We start from the raw sequence: 20,213 nt of genomic DNA on the forward strand, positions 1-20,213 counted from the left end.
GGGGATTTTTTTCCTATGATGTGCTGTTAAGTTGGGGTAGTGTTTGTCAGCTTGTAGGGAGGAAAACAGCAGATAGTTCTAAATGTAATCCTCCAGCTGTGGCATTAGAAAATGGACAGTAGAATAACTACTTTTTAATCATTTTTCAGAAGACCAGAAACCCTGGTCTGCTAGCAGTGTGAGATCTTTGTTCAGAAAAAAACTTACCATGATAATTTAGCTTGGATAAGAACAGAGGCTGGTTCTCTTTATAATGCTTGGGGTTTTTTTATACTTGATGATCTGACATTTTAATTTTGTTATGCCTTTCCTTAATCTGCACCTTCCTCACTATATAGAAAATATAATTGCTATAAACTAAATTTTCTTAAGTATGTTTACACAACCATGAATGCACCATTTTTACATGATTACATTAGGTAATTATAATGCAAGAATGCAGTTAAAAGTCTTCCAGAAGTTCCAGTCTCCAAACCTATTCTCATCCGTATTGTCAAATACGTAATCAGTTTAAGATACTTTACTGTGTTTCCCTTGATATAAACTGGAAGCTGAAGCAATCATGCTATCAATTAGGGCTTAAGTCAGCCTTTCCAATCATTAGCAGAGACATTAGTATGAATTTGCGTTCATGTTTTCTATTGTGCTCCTTTAGTGCCACCTGGTGACTAACCTGAAAGAAAAAAAAAAAGTATGATTGCATTTCTCACGTGGAGAAGTGTCTGTGATAATTTAACTAAAACATTTGCTTGAGCAAGATTGTACCAGGTAACATTTGATTTAGAAGTGCCTCAATCTTAGCTAGTTTAAGAGAATTTCTTTTGATATCATTTCTAGGTCTAAATTAATCCAATACTTAATATCCACAATTATGTCATCGCTATGAGCATGTTAGGTAAACATTGCACTTTGTTAGAAATTCAGTGTTTATGCATATAATTAATCAAGATGTAACTAGTAACAGCATTAAGCACTGTATTTAACTTCGGGTTTGCATCTGTTGAGGTCCGTGAGTCTTTTGAAAAGAAACAGCCCCTGTAGTAAATAATTTGTTAATTCTTATTCTTAACGAGCTTATATAAAATCCACAGCAGCTATGAAAAAATCATGTTATTCTAAGCCAAGCACAGAAAAGAAGGACGAACCTCTTCTTATTTCAAATCTGTGGAAACAAATATTCAACTACATCATGCCTGTACCTTAGCATCTACAGGAACAAGTTGGGTTCCACATGGCTTCAGACCTAATTAGATTATTCTGCATAACATTCCCATACGCCCTCCCCACATACCCGTTTCCCATACCTACTCCCTGCACACCCAGTTCTCTACTGCTCTGTGAATCCTTTTTATATCATTATGACTGTGCTGTGCATGAATCACAATTTTGGTGCCTGACAAAATAATCCTGCAATAGGAATCATATTGCATTCTCTCCTGTCACTGCCTCTGGAGGGAAAAATAAGCTGGCTTTGAGTGCAGCTGAAATATGCCACTGAGATGTGAGGCAGATGGACTGAAATGCCTTCAGCATCTAAACGAGTGAAAAAGCACTACTGAACTAAAAATACTTCAAAATTTAAAGATGTCAGTGATTAGCCACTTTCATCTCAGGTGTTCTTAATGTGAGGTCACTATCTCATAAAATGAGGTTAATTAGAAAAATAAAGAAAAAATGTCAAGAGAATAAATCATCAGTTTCATTTTATCTTTTTTAATGCGGATAATGGATTTCAATCTTCGATGAGATGCGTCCGATAATACAACTACATTTATCTGGTTGCAAGATTAAGACAGATTTAATCTTAGATTATGAGAAATACATTATCAAGTTATAGAGCTACATGAAGTGGTGTTTTAGTTCAGGTCATCTCTGCTACAGAATATTTCAAGCGCATTCTTTTTTCCATCATTGTTTTTAGAAACTAGTGTAATTATGTCTTGCATATGTCCATATTGTAGCACTTTGTGGTTTTAAATGCTATAGTAAAGATAGAGACAGCATTTCTGGTTTAATTGCCATTTTTCATTATTTTCCTCATTTTCTCAAAGAACTGTCTATTGGGCTGTAATTTTCCATGCTCTGTCTCTTTCTAAAAGCTATTCTAAGCATATTTGAGTAATCTAGCAAATTCAAACAGTCCTAATTTTGTGGTAATGTAAGCATGAAAAATATTCATTTTGTTCACATTTCAAATGACAGTTTTTCCTTTCTATGGCATAAGACAGAGAGAAATTTCAAGTATAACTTGCTTGGAAATCCTTGCAGAGGAAGGAACAAATGCTGAAGAAAGTGGTGGTAGCATTCCCAATGTGCGCTCCAGAATACAGGGCAGTAGGTTGCTGCCTATAGCCTGTGGGGTTTTTCTCACAACTCAGATACTAATCTACCGGCTGACATCAAACAAACCAGTTCCTTTCTTTGAGATTTCATTGCTGAATCTTAAAAAAAAAATATAGCCTTATGTCCTTTGTGAAGTTGAGACCTAATGATCAAAATCACTGTATAATAGCTGCTGTCTATAGATACGCTTTTTTCCCTTTGGAATTTATTTTTTCTTTGGAATTTATTTTTCCTTTTTTTCTGACACATTTCTTTAAAGGTAGAATGGATCACCAGCTGTGCCTGTGTAGGGATGACTGTGTTATTATCTACATGAATTTAGGATACTTGGGGTTCTCTACATAAAGGTACCTCCGTAAAGACCGTGACAGCATCAAGTAATATTTAAGGCTTATTTTACCTGCACCTATTTTTATTCTTCCATTATTTTTTCCCCTGGCAAAGAATCAAAATAAAAGAAACTATGTTTACAAAACAGTGAGAATGTGTGAATGCCAGGCATTAGCAAAGAAAGTTTACAAAGCTGGATTTGGCTTGGATGGCTCGTTGCTTGAAGATGATCAAACTGTCATAGACCATATTGTTTTTTTCTTTTCCATTAGATGAACATTCTTATTTATTAACTTTGCCACGTCACTTAAACCTTCATTCTTTGTGGGATAGACTATTATAATACATGATATAAGGGCTTAAGCCTTGAATTTATTTAGAAACTGCAGCAGATGTGGACTTCAGAAACATTCCTGAAAAGCAAGGCAAGGGCAGAGCACGGCATGGCATAGATTAGCCACGAGTGTGTTAGGTCTATACTACAATATCCACTCAGAGTAGAAAGCATCAACGGAAAGTTATGAGTTGGTTTTCCCCAAGAAAATACTAAATGAGCTGATTTTCTATTACCTGAGAAAGTTATCTGTATACACTGTGATTTACCTGGACAATTCCCAGCAGCTGAAATATCAGTAGGAATAATAAATAAAATTCAGAATGTATTTAACATACCAAGAATTGGTTGGAAATCACAGTAGATGGAAGTACTTTCTCTAAAATTGCCCTTATTCCAAGTATCTAAAAAGGAAATGACAAAACTATATGTCAATATGCCCATTATTATTATTATTATTATTAATGAATGAAGAACTTCTGTTTACTCAATTTGCATTTTGTAATGAAATTGTGAAAATTAGCTGATCTTTAAAACAGCAGACATTGCTGTTTTAATCTAATGTTGTGCTAACTTTAGACTACGTAAGAAGGAACTTAAAATATACCTAAAAAACCTAAAAACCACACACTTTTTTGTTTAACCTAAAATAAGAAAGAAAGAAAGAAAAATGAGCATTTCTCAAACTCACTTGAATAGTCATGGGGTCTAGATCACATTTCAAGAGGTCAGAATATGCCATTCAATATCTCAGTCTTTTTAAAAGAATTTAAAACATTGTTCCCGGTTCAAAAATAGGAAGAGTGATACATACTTACAAAGGTGAAATAATTTAGCAAATTTCATCCCCATGCAGCAGAGAACAGTGAAGTCAGTGAATTAGTATTAACTGAATTAGCTCTGGAACCAGAAGCAATACAACCAGTAGAAAGGTAGGTTTATTAATATGGGTGCATCACCTGCTGATACAGAGATTCTGCCTATGAGGCTTTTGTTATAAGATGCTCACTCAGAAATCACTGCACTGCAGTGAATGTTATAAATATTCATTAGGGGCCTAATACTATATCCATTTATGTCAAAACAATGTTCCCGGTAACTTCAGAGGAGAAAACTGAGACTCTAATTTTCATACTGAATCTGCAGACAAGAGAATAAAATAGTAAGACTGTAGACACAGGAGTAGAAAAGCAAAGCTCAAGGCATAAGATGGGATAAATCATACCATGGCAGCTGCACACAACCAACCAGGTAGTGATATATGAAAAGGCAGGTATTTGAGAGCATGGTGGGTCTTGATGTGGTTCATCCAGGAGTAAATTTGTTGTTGGCAGGGCTGAGGTCATTTCTAAGATTAGTAATATATGCTTCTAGTGCTCAGGACACAATGGGCTTTAAAATATGTTAACTCTTTCATATGTCTATAGCCTAACATAAAAATCCCAGCTCAAAATAGTTCCTGCGATTCCTGCCATTGTCCTTTAGCATTTGTTCAGCTGAAAAAATGGAAAACTTGGCAGTCCATATAAATGTATAAATTATTTTTCAGAAACTTTTTGTAAAACCTGTTCTGTAACATTTGTGAAATATAAAAAAAAAAAAAAAAAGTAACATTTTTCTTGTTAAAGGCCTTACTCTGGAAATCTAATTATATGGATTTGTCTGATCAGAGTTTCTTGTGCACAGTGCATGTAGTCAGTAAACTTTGTCATGCTTCCCAAAAGGAGGCCCATCACATTCTCTTTTAAAGCATGTGAAAACTGAAACTGAGGCAAAGCGGAATTGGGGAGCGCTCCTACAGAAATAGCAGAGCTCAGTTTTAAAGAATCTATCACCTACTATTCTCCTATTCTGCTATTGCTGCAATAATGTTTATGCAAATTTCCCTTCTCAATACAAAACCAGTATATTTGAAAATCATTTGGATTGAATTTTTATTGCTGATAATATTAATAGTGTTTCATCACATCTCATCATAGAAAGAACCTGAAGAATTCTCAGTGTTTTATTGAATGTTTGCTAGTATTTACTTTACAAATTCCCTTAACCTTATATTCTTCTTTATCTCTGAAACTCAGTACCAGAGTTTACATTAACGGCATGCTTTCCAAGTAGTGATAACTGTATCACAGTGTAATCTTGCTGCGCAGAGGTATGCAGCCTTTCATTTCTTATTCCATTTCTGTTTCCCCTGTAGGGCAGGAAAAGGAAATTTCCACCTAGGGAGTTCAGCATCATTCAACATTGATGTTACTTGTCCAACAATCCTCTATACTAGGGAGACCATATGTCAGCCACAGTTAGCACTTACAATTTATCAATACCCACTTATGCATGTAAAGATCTCTTTCTTCTTTGCCTCTGTATACATTTCAAACACTAGAGTCAAGAACAGTAGGAAAGCAAATAGAAGAGGACATTAGTAGAAGAAACATCTTTTGTCTCCTGGGTAGTCCAAGTAGCCATCAAACTGGAATTATTAGTGTCCAAAGATTGTCATCCCTTATGGAGGCAGAAGCATCTTTTTCACCTTGCCTTTGCTGTGAGAGGTTTGAATACTCTGCTGTCAAGAGTATAAACAATAATGAGATCTTCTCTTTACTTCCAGCTATATGTTGCCTGTGAGCAGTCCTGAAGGTCACTGTATGATTGAAATGGCTGCAAATGGAAATCATCCTGTACAACACAGACTTTCTCTCTCGTATCGAGCATCTCGGGTAAGTCTGCAAAACATCAAAAAAATAGCTAATTGCTTTGAATGTTTCATCAGCGTACACACTTTAGTTATTCTCAAAGGAGAATAGGCATTCTTACTTTTTCTAAAGAAGGAAATGTAATTCCTCCTCAGATATCATTATATGTACTTAACTTCTCTTTAATACATATTTTCACATCAAGCATCTATAGTATTTCCATTAAATTCTTCAGTTCACCTGACTCCAAAACCTCTATTTCAACTGCCTAAAGTCCATGAAAAGGACACTGATAGTGCAAGAAGAAAAATAATATGTTAGCATGTCATTTAACTAGGTCATGGTGTTATTAGAAACAATTTAGATACTGTTAAGCGGTAATTCTGGTTACTTTTTATTTGCAAGCCACACTGTCTAGTGGAGGGCAGTTATGAATCATCAGTGACATAACCTGATGTCATTATTGTTGCTATGACTTCACTTCTGAATACTATTGTAAAAATTACTGTCTCCATTTTGAAACTGGTATCAGAAGACTCATTTTAAATGGGCAATAGGCATGCTTTCCCAGATCTTGAGTTTTTTGTGTTATACTTTGTCTCCATGTTATCGTGTCTCTGTTATGTGTCCTTTCATCACAAGATTATTTCTGAATGATACATTTTAAATGTTTTTAGACTTGAGAATTTCAACTGTGACTGACAGCTCACTTTATGAGTTTGTTCACTGGAAGGCAGGACAGTTAGCTGTAGAGATGCTAATCATGATGTGCATATCGTGGTATGTACTGCCAGTTACTAAATAGAATTTATTCTCTGTTTCTTCCCTGAGTCAGTGTTTAGGTGTTTGTTTAGTCTGATATAAAGAATTAACTTGTATTAGATACTGCTATGAGCCCAATCAGTTGTCTGTTCATAGCTTCCAGATGATCAACCTGATGTTCTGCTGCAGAAGGTTCCTTTGTCTCCCTTTATGTCTCAAGTTCATAAGTCTGGCAGAATGTAAAGCTAACACTGCTGGCAGCTTCTGGGTAGAGAATCTGGGGAAAGATCTTACCTATCAGTACCTAACTCTATAAAGAAGCCAGCAATGCCTTACTCACTGAAAAACTTGCAGGTAGCCAACTTTGATGTCATGCACCACGATCGTACATCAGAATATTTCTGCCCCTAATCAGGAAATCTCTTTGGTTCCTAAGGAAGTCCACAACTCTTACCTGTTTCTTTTTGTGGCGGTCCATGTTTAATTTTGAGTTCATATCACGAGTGGGTTTTTTAAGTGAATGTTCTGGTCATCCCCACTTGTCACACTTTGGTTCATGTTGCAGAGCAATCCTGGAGCATGCCAGCTAAATTGTTTTAGGATAAAACAGTACAAAAAATGCTCTCTATGAGTGCACTTAATCTGCTGTAACCACTAACGTGTATATCATGGCACCAAATTATACTTAATCCAGAATAACCCCTTGCATGGTATGTAGAATGAATGTCATATCCTCATGACTAATTATATACATTACAGATCTGCTCCTTATCTCCCAGACCCCCTATTTTCTTTACAAAGTACACAAGCAAAGGAAAAAAGGAATTCCTTATCTCTAGGAGGACTAATGAATTTCTTGTTGTTACTGGCCAAGCTAATCCTTCTTACCACTCAGGCTCCAAGTGCAGAAGGACATTTTCAAATTAGTATTTGAAAAGTTAAGCATGAATATTACAGAAGTTAACGAAATGGGTTTTTTAAGCCTGTTCTGTTATTAACAAGACTTACAGGAATGCTTCCTAAGTGCTTCCTTAAAATATATTCTAGTTAAGTCACTTAAATTCAGACCAGGACTTTACAGAAAGAAATGTGGATTGTGGTGTGCTAGCATGGGTTTGAACATCTAACATATTATGATAAAATCCATTGATGCGAGAAACTGAGCAGAGCCTACTGAAGTTGTTCTGTGGTACACTGGATCTGCCCTCAAGGCCAGTGCTTTTGTAAAATAAGCCCAATAATAAAAAGTTTGTGTTGCAAGAGGAATGTTTAAAACATTTTTCTTAAGCATAGACACTTTACATTCCAGTCCAATGCTTTACGTAATTCTTGTAACAGGTTCACAAGCAGAGAGAAAATGTCTGTCTGCAAACACTACTTACAAATCTTGTCCATAGCTATGCAGGTTTATAGCTTTGTTTGAAAGGGGATAAAGTCAAGTGATATGAAATGAATTCGGCAAGCTGAGCTGATGTCTTTATATTCCTTCCACATGAAAAATCTGATTTAGTTTTATCCATGCTCTAAAAGAAGTAGTTTTTTTTTTCCTTTCCCTTCTAAATGAAAGACATGGTAAGTAGAGGAATATCAGGAGGTGTTCACGTTCGTTGTATCTCCAAATTTCACTTGAAATTGTCAGCAATAGAGCTTCAGGACTGTTAAAAGCAAGACAGGAAATGGCAAAGCAAAAGCATACGCGTGTATGAATTCCAGATAAGTCAATGTCATGTTTTCCTCCTGTTCCTAGTTCTTTACAGTTGATGTCTGGATATGATAGTGAAGGACTCCTTCACTATTATCTCCTTACGTAAATGATCTCTTTGTTTTACATGTGCTGTGATATATGGGGTTTTTTTCCATGGGTTTACTCCTGCTTGACTTGAATTGGCTAAGTTTCACCCACTTTCTGGATTGATGGTATCATAAAAATAAATGCATCACAGTCTGATACACTTATGAAAAAAGTATTATTTTTCAATTCTTAATGACAGGCATTTAGCAAAGGAACTTAGGAATGGTGACACCCCGTGTCAGAACTCCAGAAAGTGAAGCATCAGCTTGAGGAGTAGAATTCACAGTGCTAAACAAGTCACAGATCCTTTATATGTGATGGTCAAGGGTTTGACTCCTAGGTCAGGTAACACAGGAAGTACCATATTGAGCACTAATATAATTTGGTCAGTCCCAATATGAAATAGTTGTGGGTGGTTTTTGGCACCTTTATGAGGAAGTTCTAGGCATCTGTGGCTCTAGAATTTACTACCTAAAACTTAACCTTTCCCCTTGGGCTTCAGTATAGCAGTCTCTTTTCTGTGACTCATGCAAAAAGAGCAAAATCTTGTTTCTGTATTCCCCTTATCCTGGGGTCCCGTTGGTCCCAGATCCTAAAGAAAAGCTTTATCTTCAAGTCTCAACCATAAGTCTCAACCCTCAACCATGAATGTAAAACTCATAGTATAGAAATGAGGGAAGCAATGAGGAAACCTTACCATGGTCATTGTGGTTAAGGCTGAGAATTCCAATTTGTGTTTCATGGGGTATATATTGTCTTACATATTTGAACATATGCAAACACACAAACCACTCTCTTTGTATGAATTATTTTCTTTTATAAAAGAGAACAACATTTAAAAAAGAATCTCTTCAGCAAATATCATAGTTTTTGGCCAGCTTTAAGTAACAGCTATTTCCTTTAATTATTATTCATTCATTGCTTGCAGTAACATCACAAATTGCATTCTTTTCTGTTTATTCTCTTCTTGTTTCTGCAGATCACCTTTGGATCAATCTTCCTTGGAAATGTTCCTGTTCATGAAGAGGTTCATCGGTGTGCTGGGCAGATACATGGCTATAAAGGATGCATTAGGGATTTTCAAGTTAACAACAAAGAGTTGTTCATTATAGATGAGGCTCTTGGGGGGAGGAATGTTGAGAACTGCAATGTTCCGATATGTGATTATCATCCGTGTCGCAATGGTGGGACCTGCACTAGGTAAGGGTTACCTCTTTAATCATTCTATCATCTCTTTATACTCTGTGGCTAGTAGGTTCATTATTAATGAGAAATTACTATAATTTTCTGTGTAGTTAAGTAATCACCACTCTTTCGTCATGATAATATTAAATAGAAAATGTGACATCTTCGTGTCTATACAGAGAGATTTATACCTTATTTGCTGACATTGCATACATATTGGGTTGCTGCCAGAATTCCTTTGTGATCGACTAGATCAGTTCCCCTAGAAGGCTCAGTGACTAAATCAGAGTCTTTGTATAGATAGTTTGGACAGAAACACATACTGTCTTATTCTTCTATCTAACAACTCTATCTTACTAGGCCTTGTAAGCTCACCCATCTTTATGGTGTGCTCCCAGGTACACAGCCTAGGCTTCATCATCATGCTATGAAAACAATAAGTTAAGTCAGCACCTTCAGCACATGTGAAGAAGTATTGTAAAAGAACCTTTGAAAGTTAAAGTGCATCATGCTGAAAGAGGAAATGAGGTTCAGAAGAGACATGGGCTAAAAGCACAGAGGATGATGGTTCAGTTGGAGCACAGTAACAGTAAGCCATAGTAACCTGATCATTGTCTAAGGCACTCAGCATTTAGGAACCACATTTCCGTTTAAAATTGATAGAACTTGTGAAGTAGCTGCCACATCTATTTTACAAATTGTACTTCATCTTCAAGGTAAATGCTGAACAGAAAATAATCTAAAGTCTTTCAAAGCTCTGGAAGTGTGTTTCTTAGGTTGAGGAGACCTTGAAACAAAGTTTTGAGGTGCTTCTCTGCCTCTCTTGTTGATGTAAGCACACAAAGAACACAAATAGGTTTTGGATCTCTAAGCTTTGTTTGACTAGAGCACAAATAAGAACAAGGCAACTTTATGAAGACATACACAATTGTTCTACTGAACTGGTAAATCTGAGTGTGTACTTGGGAGTAATGAGTCTCTTTTTCCTCTGTTGTTCCTTGCTATATCTCTGTCATTCTACTGATTGGCCTGTCATCTACCACTATGGAATACTGTTTCATTTAAAGCTTGGGTCCTGAATAATTCATGCCCATTGGATTTGTTTCCTGCCTTTCTGCTTTCCAGCTGCTGGCCTCAGCCCATTTCAGAAATGCTTTTGTTCTGAAACAGGCCACTGGTCTTCTGTCCAGAGGAGTCATGGAAGTATGTGCATGTGCAAACCAGGGATAAGCAGCTCTATAGAAGCATGATTTTCATTATTTTCTACAGCAGACAACTGATTTTCAGGGATAACATCCAAGCCCAAGAATGATCCATTCCAATAAGCAGAAAATCAAGTGGCAGGAAGCCCGCATGGATGAACAAGATGCTTCTGACAAAACTCAAACATCAGTTGGAAGCATAGAAGAGGTAGAAGCATGGCCAGGTGACCTGGGGGGAATATAGAGAAAAAGTCCAAATATGCAGATATGGGGTTAGAAAAGCTAAAGTCCATCTGGAGACTAATCTGGCAGGGGACATGCAGGGCAAAAACAAATGCTTCTACAAGTACCTCAGCAGCAAAAGGAAGACTTGAGAAAATGTAGGCTCGCTGCTGAATGGGGTAGGTGTTCTGGTAACAAAGAATCCAGAAAAGACTGAAATACTCAGTGCCTTCTTTGCCTCAGTCTGTATTGATAAGACTAACCTTCAGGAATCCTATTCCTCTCAGACCTGTGGGAAGTAGTCTGGAGCAAGGAAGACTTACCCTTGGTGGAAGACGATCAGATTAGGGAACATCTAAACCAACCGAGGACTTATAAGTCCATGGGTCATGATGGGATTCACACATGAGTGCTGAGGGAGGTATCTGATGTGATAGCAAGATCAATCCTGATATTCTCTGAAAGATCAAGGTGATTGGGATTGGTTCCTGAGAACTAAATTACCTTCAGGAAGGGCAAGAAGGAGGATCTGAGGAACTACAGGATAGCTAGCCTCACCTTGATCTGTGGGAAGTTGATGGAGCAAATTGTCCAGGAAGCTGTTTCCAAACACATGAAGGACAAGAAAGTGGTTGGGAGTGGTCACCATGGATTTATGAAGGGAAAATTGTGCTTAACCAAACTATCAGCCTTCCACAGTGAGATGACTGGCTTGATGGATGAGGGGACAGCACTGGTTGTTGTTTACTCAATTTTAGTAAAGCTTCAGTGCTGCCTCCTATAACATCTTTAGTACAAACTGATTAAGTACAAACTGATTAAGCTAGGTAAGTGCAGAGTAAGGTGAACTGAAAACTGGCTGAAGGGCAGGCTCAAAAAGCACAAAAGATCAGCGACTCAAATTCCAGATGGAGGCCAATCACTGGCAGAGTACCCCAAGTCTCAATACTGGAGCCAATACCGTTATCTTCATTAATGACCTAGATGACGGGACAGGGTGCACCCCGGAAACAAGGGTTAAATACAAAGCAAGGAGGAGTGATTGATGCACCAGATGGGTCTGCTGCCATTTAAAGGGACCTCAACAGGCTGGAAAAATGAGCCAACAGGAATCTTATATTGTTCAACAAAGGGAAGTGCAAAGTCTTGTACCTCAGGTGGAATAACCCCAGGCACCAGTATAGATTGGGGACTGACTGGCTGGAAAGCAGCCTTGCAGAAAAACACCTGCCAGTTCTGGTGGACTACTATTTGACCCATGAATCAGTAATGCACCCTAGTGACAAAGCCAAGAGCATCCTGGGCTGCATTAGAAAGAGACAGTGGGTCAAGGGAGGTCATTCTTTCCCTCGCTTCGGTCATGGTTTGCTGGTTTTCATATGTATGTACATACATTCTTCAGTCAGTCCACAAACTGCCCATATTCAGTAAGTTTCACCTTATTAGGAAGCTCTAGATGCCATGTTTCACATCCAAGTTCTGCAGCTCTTATTTCATACTGTTGACTTGGCAGAACAGAATTTGCTTTTTCAGAGGCTGATCATTCCTCTTAGCTGTCAAGATTGCCAACAAAAACTATCACAACAGATTATCTCTGAGGATTTGGAGGTCTCACTTCAATAGGTTACTAGGTAGTGGTCTTTAAAGGAGCAATTCCTGCATCCCAAAGTCCTGAAGCTTCATTTTGTCCACAGTGCCTGCAGCATTGTCTTTCCTGGAGAGTTAAACACAAATGTGAGAACAGGTTGCTCCATCACTGTATAACATGTAATCAACCAAATCACTTTTGCTTTTCTGAGAAGTGTGACAGATCTAAAAGATTCACTTCTTGACAGGTCGTCTACCTATCTGCACCAATTTCCTTGTAGGCAATGTAAACAGAGATATAAATTTGCCTGTGCTGGCAGCTCTTTTTCAGGACTACTAGCAGGTGTTTCACACAGACTCTGCCTGACAGAATGCCAGGGTCAGAAACCCCTTTGGGGAATGCTTCAGTTTGCTATATACCAATTCCATTTTCCACAGGTTTGAGCAGACTGGGGACATATGAGAAAACAATGACTTGTATACCCCATGATCTGCCTTGGTGGCTCTGGCTCCAGAACCTCCATCATCTGGACCTGAACACTCTGCAAAGTTTGTTCCTCTGAATCTGTTGTCTTAAGACCTAAGTGCAGCACTTCAGTTGGGGAAAAGAATGATGAGAGATCCTGTGCTATAGACTCTTTCTGTGCTTCTTTCCAGGCAGTGCCTGCTAATACTAGGAATCTATTTAGTAAATGGGCATACTGTAAGAAACTCTACTCAGTAAATGGACCAATTTTAATTGTGTTGGGCTTGTTTTCACCTTCTTCCTTCAGCGCTTTGGTTACAAACATCCTGGTTAGCTCACATCTTGTAGCTGAAAGATGTGAGTTTCTCCCCTCGCTCCACTTTAATTTATTAGCTGCTTTATTCTAGCAACCTTTTGATTAATTACTTCATCATCAACCTGTCACATCAGCTTGGTTCACACCATGTCACATGCAGAGCAGGAGAACTGAAAATCCAGAGGTGGACATTTTGTGTATAGTTTATGGGGAAGCGTTTCCAGGCTTTAGTCCCAGTGTTTGAGTGGTGCATGTGGACCATACAACTGTGTTATCTTCAGATACTGAGTTTATATTCATGAGACTGCAGCCAATGAGAGCCATAAATAATCTACAGTGTTAAAAATATTCCCATCTACACCATTAATTGTCCATTTCCGTATGGAGTTTGATGATTCATATAAAACTATTACTGACTTGTTTGAGATTTTTGCCAGTTGTTTCAATTACACTGTTTAGTGGCAAAAAAAAAGATTTTTCATGGCATGTTATTCTTCAGGTGCTTGGCAACTAATTAGAGCTTTTGCTTCTGAAAGGCCATGAAGTATGACATAGTAAATATGACAGCCATGTTTTAGAATGAGCACTGGAGCTTGTCAACACATACTGCTGGGCATAGACAGGTGTGTTTCATAAAAACCCACTTTTTACAGTCATTCTTAAAAGAAAATTACTTGCCTTTTCTCATCATCAGAGTACAAAAATACTATTATAATGTTTACCTATTGCAATAATTATGCAGAGGAAATGTATTTTTTTAAAAAATCTTTTCTTTATATTTTTGGTAGCAAGAGACAGGGATTAGTATGCACCTAGTTTTCAGATACAAAATTTCAAGATGCAGCAGGGGCCAGCAACTCCCTGTTGTCTGATCATTGGTTGTATCAGCTGCTCCCCCGGGGTCCTTCAGGTGAAGGCCTGGCAGACAGGGCCCACCCCACCACCCCAGCCAGGAGCAGGGCAGCCAGGGGGCACTGGGGCAGCCCCAGCCCCAGGCATTGGGCATCTCCCTGGGGATAGCGACAGGCTGAGGCCTGGCTGGGACATCAGTCCACTGGTGGGGGATCAGGATCAAGCCCAGTGAGGGGAACCAGGGTCAGATGCAGCCCCAAGATGACTAGGCAGGGCTGTAGTGATGGGGATGTGCTGCACAATCATCATTTTACTGCGAAACTGCTGAATGTGTCATACTGTGGAACTGGAAACCTTTAGTTATCATCATTCCTTTTTAAGTTAAGCTCCACTCCACTTTAATTTTAAAAAGCCCCTGTTATCTAGGTTCCATTTATATTTGGACTAAAATATCTGTCCGTGCATAGGTATTGTGGTTTAACACCAGCAGCAACTAAGCACCACCCAGCTGATTGCTCACTCCCCTGCAGTGGGATAGGCAAGAGAATCAGAATAAAACTGAGAAAACTCATGGGTTGAGATAAAGACAGTTTAATAGGTAAAAGAAAAGCTGCTCACAAGCAAAGCAAAACAAGGAATTCATTCACTACTTCCCATGGACAGGCAGGGGTTCAGCCGTCTCCAGGAAAGTAGGGCTCCATCATGCGTAACGGTTACTTGGGAAGACAAATGCCATAACTCCAAATATCCCCACTTTCTCCTTCTTCCCGCAGCTTTTTATTGCTGAGAATGACATTGTGTGGTGTAGAATATCCCTTTGGTCAGTTTGGGTCAGCTGTCCCAGCTGTGTCCCCTCCCAGCTCCTTGTGAACACCCACCTGCTCGCTGGTGGGGTGGTGTGAGAGGCAGAAAAGGCCTTGACTCCGTGCAAGAACTGCTCAGCAATAGCTAAAATACCTCTGTATTATCAACACTGTTTACAGCACAAATCCAAAACATAGCCCCATACTAGCTCCCACAAAGAAAATTAACTCAATCCCAGCCAAAACTAGCACAATAAGACAAAAGCCATTCTGTTTCAAGAGTATTTAAACATGTGCTGTATCAGATGAGTGGTTCAGTTCAAATCTGAATTTCTAATTCTTTACATAGCCATTATTTTATTAGTTTTTAAAAACAAAGTACTCTCCTATGTAAACTTTCTATTGATTTTAGAAGCACTTCTGCAAGTTCAGTAGCTCTTTTATTGTACTTTAAATACATGCTAATGTAGAATTCCAGAGACTGGTTAATTTCAGTAGAAAAAAATTAAAATTGTTCAGTAAAAGTAGAGTTTGAGTGTGTCACATAGTTCTGTGACTAACTTTGTGAATTCAAAGCTCATTGGATTTTGAAGTATGTGTCTGAAAAGGGCATGGTAAGATTAACCTAGGAAGGAAGCTCTTAATATTCTGTGTGGGCCCCTGATCGTATGAGCCAGATGTTGCAAACAAAGCTTAGTGTTAATTAAGAAGACACATCCATGTGTGGGAAATAAACTTATAAAATTACTTCATCAGTGATTTGACAATTATGTCAGCCACTACACTCATAGTTAATATATTTGTTTTAAATTTTATAAAGACTCAAGAAAATGTAAACATAGACAAGCTTAGCTTTTATAGTGCAGAGTAAAATCTCAAAGGTAATTGCTCCCACAAACAATCATGTTTCCAGTGTCTCAGACTATTCTCACAGTGATTATTCTTACTGTTGTTGTTCCCCATGTATTGGTGCAGCAGATGGGTCCATTAATGTTAATCAATTAACCAAGACTGAAAAATCAAACTCAATTAGCAATAAATTTTAATAGAGAGACACTTATCTTCAGATTTCAACCACCATGAATGCTGTAATCACAAAAAAAAAACCCACAAGGAATGTAATTTTTCAATTTTCATCCCCTGGTAATGTAAGAAATACCTTCCTAGATACGTAGGTCTCCTTCAGAAGGTACCTTTTAAGCTATAAATAGGAAAAGCCATGTTTTAAATAATATTTCAGAAACTGTCTGTTTTCTGCGTGCTGGTGCATCATGCAATTCTTAAGCCTTAAAGAACCGATGACCAAATGAAAAACTCCATCCAAACTGTTTCCAAACTTATCATCTGATAAGGTTTTGAATGCCTTTTTTTTTTTTAATGTTACAAATGTGTTCTAGGTTAGCTTTCTTTTAAGTTTAAGGAAATTTTATAGTTGAACTTGGTTAAGTGATAGAATTCTATACGTTGCAGATACTGAGACCAGGTGAAGTGACTTAACAAATTTTGTGGTCTCTTTTTAGTATATAACCACAATGTTAATTAAAAGTAGAAAAAGTCATTATGAGTATGACTGGTTTTAGAAAAAAAGAAGGAGCTCAAACTGTAGACTTTGGAGACAGTAAAATGTTCTTTTCAACATTTTTTTTACGTCTCATTTTCCATTTCAAAGGGTAGCCATGATGAACCTTTCCCAGATCGTGTGTCAGAAATACTTCTTGTGGTTCCTTGTGCCCATAAACCAAAAATGCATATTGTGTTAGGCTTTGGCTGAAGGTATTCATCTAAGGATAGGCTTTTATGCCCTTATTAATGCTTTTCTCACATTTCTAGCACAGAGCTGTGGTTTGCTTCCAGCTTGCAAAATCTGATTTGTGTGTTTGTTGAACTAAAGATAAAATTGTTACACAAGAATGAGTAAGTGCCCATTTTCAAACCAAGTAGCACTGAAGCACCTCCCAAAACTGCTCACAGCATTGCAGGCAGAATTTTTAGAATTGCACATGGATCTCCTATCACTGCTTTAGATGTAGATGTTTCTGGGTAAGAAAGGAACCAGCTACTCAGAAATAGCAGAATTGATCATATATCAAGGATCTTTTTATAGATCTATATTATAGACTAAGAGACTCAGGCCAATATATTATCTAGAACATCTATTGGGTTTTTTACAAATCTAAATCCTAGTTAACTTCAGTAAGATCCATATCAAGTCCAGAATTAATATTTTAGGTTCCACTGTATTCAACTCTTGCAGAAAGATAAGGCAAACAAAGAGATTAAACTTCATTTTAGTTGATTTGCAAGGGAAGATTTCCAGATGGGAGATGTGTATTCTCACACCTTTTCAGAATTTGCACCATATGTACTTATGTAATACTGATTTCTATAAAGAAGATAACCTGCTTCCTTTTAAAGGGCTGACTTTAGGGCAGATCTGTCAGTACTGGAGATGCTTACCTGTTTTACAACTCCAGAAACTGCTGGTGGTATTACTCTGGTCCATGCTTACACACACCTTTATTTAGGGAGACTAGTTTGGAGGCTTGCATTTTTTGGATCCTGTACTTTTAATGGGATTAGGTAGCTAGTATAGTTGGAGTTTGGTACTTATGGAAGAGATTCACGTTTGGAAATCCATTGTTTTTTCTAATGCTTACTTCAAATTGGGCTTTGGTGAAGAAAATTCATTTATACCTATTTCCAAACTGTTTTATTTTTCTGGCAGAGACATTGTTCATTGTTTCAGGTTCCACATGATCTTAGGAAAAAATAATGCCATTCTTACTAAGAAAAATCTTTCATGTCATTTTTGAGGAATATAAAAAATAATGCCATTGAGCTTCTCAGAATGACCAAAATCGTGTTAAGCATGTATTTGTTACAGCACATTTTCACAGGGAAGTCAAGTAAGCAAAAGAGACATTTTCATCTCCAATTTTCCTAACACTAGGTATTAACAGACAGAGAGCTACACAGAATCACAGAATGGCAGGGGTTGGAAGGGACCTCTGGAGATCATCTTGTCCAAGCCCCCTGCTTGAGCAGGCACACCTAGAGCAGGGGGCACAGGAACGCGTCCAGGCAGGTTTTGAATGTCTGCAAGGAAGGAGACTCTGCAACGTCCCTGGGCAGCCTGTGCCACTGCTCTGTCACCCTCACAGGAAAGAAGTTTTTCCTCATATGAAGGTGGAACTTCCTGTGTTCCAACTTGAGCCCATTGCCCCCTGTCCTGTCATTGGGCACCACTGAAAAGAGCCTAGTCCCATCCTCTTGACACCTGCCCTTTAGGTATTTAGAAATATTCATTTACCCACATCGACCTTTCTGGTAAAAGGTGTTGCATTTGGCTTAAGCCCCATATAAAAATTCTGCACACTTTTTTTCTGAACTAAATCTGCATTTCTCCCACCTTAGTTTTCCTTAAAGGAAAACAGAAAACTGAAATTTTTATGCCAGCTTCTTGCCCTTGAAATTTAGCTAGTAAATTGCTCTAATCCACAGTTGTGTTATGATATCAATTCCAAGACTGAATTAGTTGATCTAGGTGTGTCTGACTCTTGGCATCAGAAACAGATTCCCATTTTATCACACTTTATTTCTTAGGCATTGTATTTCTCAGATAGTACGGAGAAGACATTTAACAAAGAAATCGAAGCTGTGTTCCACTAAGCTGGCAGTGTTAAGAGCTGATGTTTTAGATTTCAAACAAAACATCTGTAAACCCCCAGGAAATTGGGCAATGATAATGTATGATGTATGAAATACCAGAATACAAACTCATAAGTTTTATTGGACTGTTGTTCTTTTTAATTAAGCATTTAAAATATTCAGCTTCTTTACTAATGACTAAAATGTGGTACACTCTTCAGAATTTGTTTGCTTCAGAATGTCATTTTACCATCGTAGTATTGTTGAAATAACAAATTTTCCAATTGAAAAATAATCCAAGCAAACAAGTTAGAAAAAGTGATGTTCAAAGAGCAAACCTTTCTCTGTTTTTCATTTAGGCAGTATAGTGGTGGCTCTATTAAAAATGCCTGTGGAAAAATCAATTTTTTATGTTCTCAGATCCACAGATTTAGTATTCGATTAGTGTGAAAAGTAACATGCTGAAAACAGGCCATTCAGGAAGATCAAGGTTCCAAATATAAATAGGACTTCAAATTCCTGACTGTTTTGATAATGTGCAAGCTGTGCACAAAATTTGTTAAACGTGATGTTTATACATCATTTCAATTCAATTGTACTTAAATCAGAGAAGCTGCCATGGCTAAAATTTTAATGTGGGTAATGAAACACCAGTAAGTGCCATTTTAATACTAGTCATCTTAGAATGTTTTGACTCAATTCCCAGAAATACTATGTAACATTATTTTTGAGAGTTACAGCACAACCTAATCAGCATTTCTGATAGCTGTGATTCCAGAAGAGCTATCTTGTTTGGAGTAGCTTTAAAACACAACATACCAGCAAAAGGAATTGAATACTATCTTTTTCCAAGGCCAGTCAGATGTTTAAGTGTATACAGAAATATGTGCATATTTGTCTGACTGGAGAAGTAGTGCACGGATGCTTAGTAACAATTTCCCTCCGCTATAAATCCTGACAAATAGTATAGCTGGTACTGTTTGTTGTAAGTTGTATCACATGTAGTATGTGTATGAAAAATGATAAATGTGCCATATTCCTTGTACTAATGGTTTTCCAAAATTCCACAGAGATAATTCTTTCAGTGAAATGTATAAGTTTTCCATAAGGACACATTATATGCTCTAGCTGTTTACTGTAAGTTATCACAATAAAATTACAAGACTGGTACTGCTGAAGATTAATAATGCACTATCTGTAATATATGTTAGAACATTTATTCCTTTGCTGCTAACCTAACATATACACCTACCTACTAGTGATAAATTTCTACACTTCAAGCAATGAAAATTACATAAGGGAGAAAAAAATTATAAGCTTTCTGTCCTGACTAGCGTGGTTGACTGGAGAGTGACTGGGTGAGAACATCATTGTTCTGAATCCCTGCTTTGGGGAGCTTATCATTGAAAGGAGGAGTGACATTTATGTGAGGTCACATAACAGAACAGATTTTGATTATGGTTTAGAGAAACCTTCTTCACCTTTGGTATCTTGTTGAATTTGAGAACATATTTAATATTCAAACAGAATTTGGGAAGTCTGGGTATGAGGTATCATCTTGATACAGAAGGTTACCGTGTCACCAAATGTGTTTTTTCTCAGTAACAGCTTTTACTTAAGTTTGCTTTTTCAGAAAGATAGGAAACGGGATTTATTTACCAGTAACCCTGTTCTTTGG

At 37.6% G+C, this 20,213-nt stretch overlaps 1 protein-coding gene across 1 annotated transcript in view; it reads left to right on the forward strand.

Annotated features, from left to right (window-relative positions):
• Positions 1 to 20,213, forward strand: part of EYS (eyes shut homolog) — an 888,772-nt gene that overhangs the window by 749,195 nt on the left and 119,364 nt on the right. The window contains exons 34-35 of the mRNA XM_064448569.1: positions 5,616 to 5,724; positions 9,234 to 9,454. Of these exons, the coding sequence (XP_064304639.1) occupies positions 5,616 to 5,724; positions 9,234 to 9,454 (330 nt within the window). The remainder of the gene's footprint in view (positions 1 to 5,615; positions 5,725 to 9,233; positions 9,455 to 20,213) is intronic.

The sequence above is a fragment of the Phalacrocorax carbo genome, chromosome 3, assembly GCF_963921805.1.
Source record: "Phalacrocorax carbo chromosome 3, bPhaCar2.1, whole genome shotgun sequence".
In the NCBI taxonomy this organism is placed as follows: Eukaryota; Metazoa; Chordata; class Aves; order Suliformes; family Phalacrocoracidae; genus Phalacrocorax; species Phalacrocorax carbo.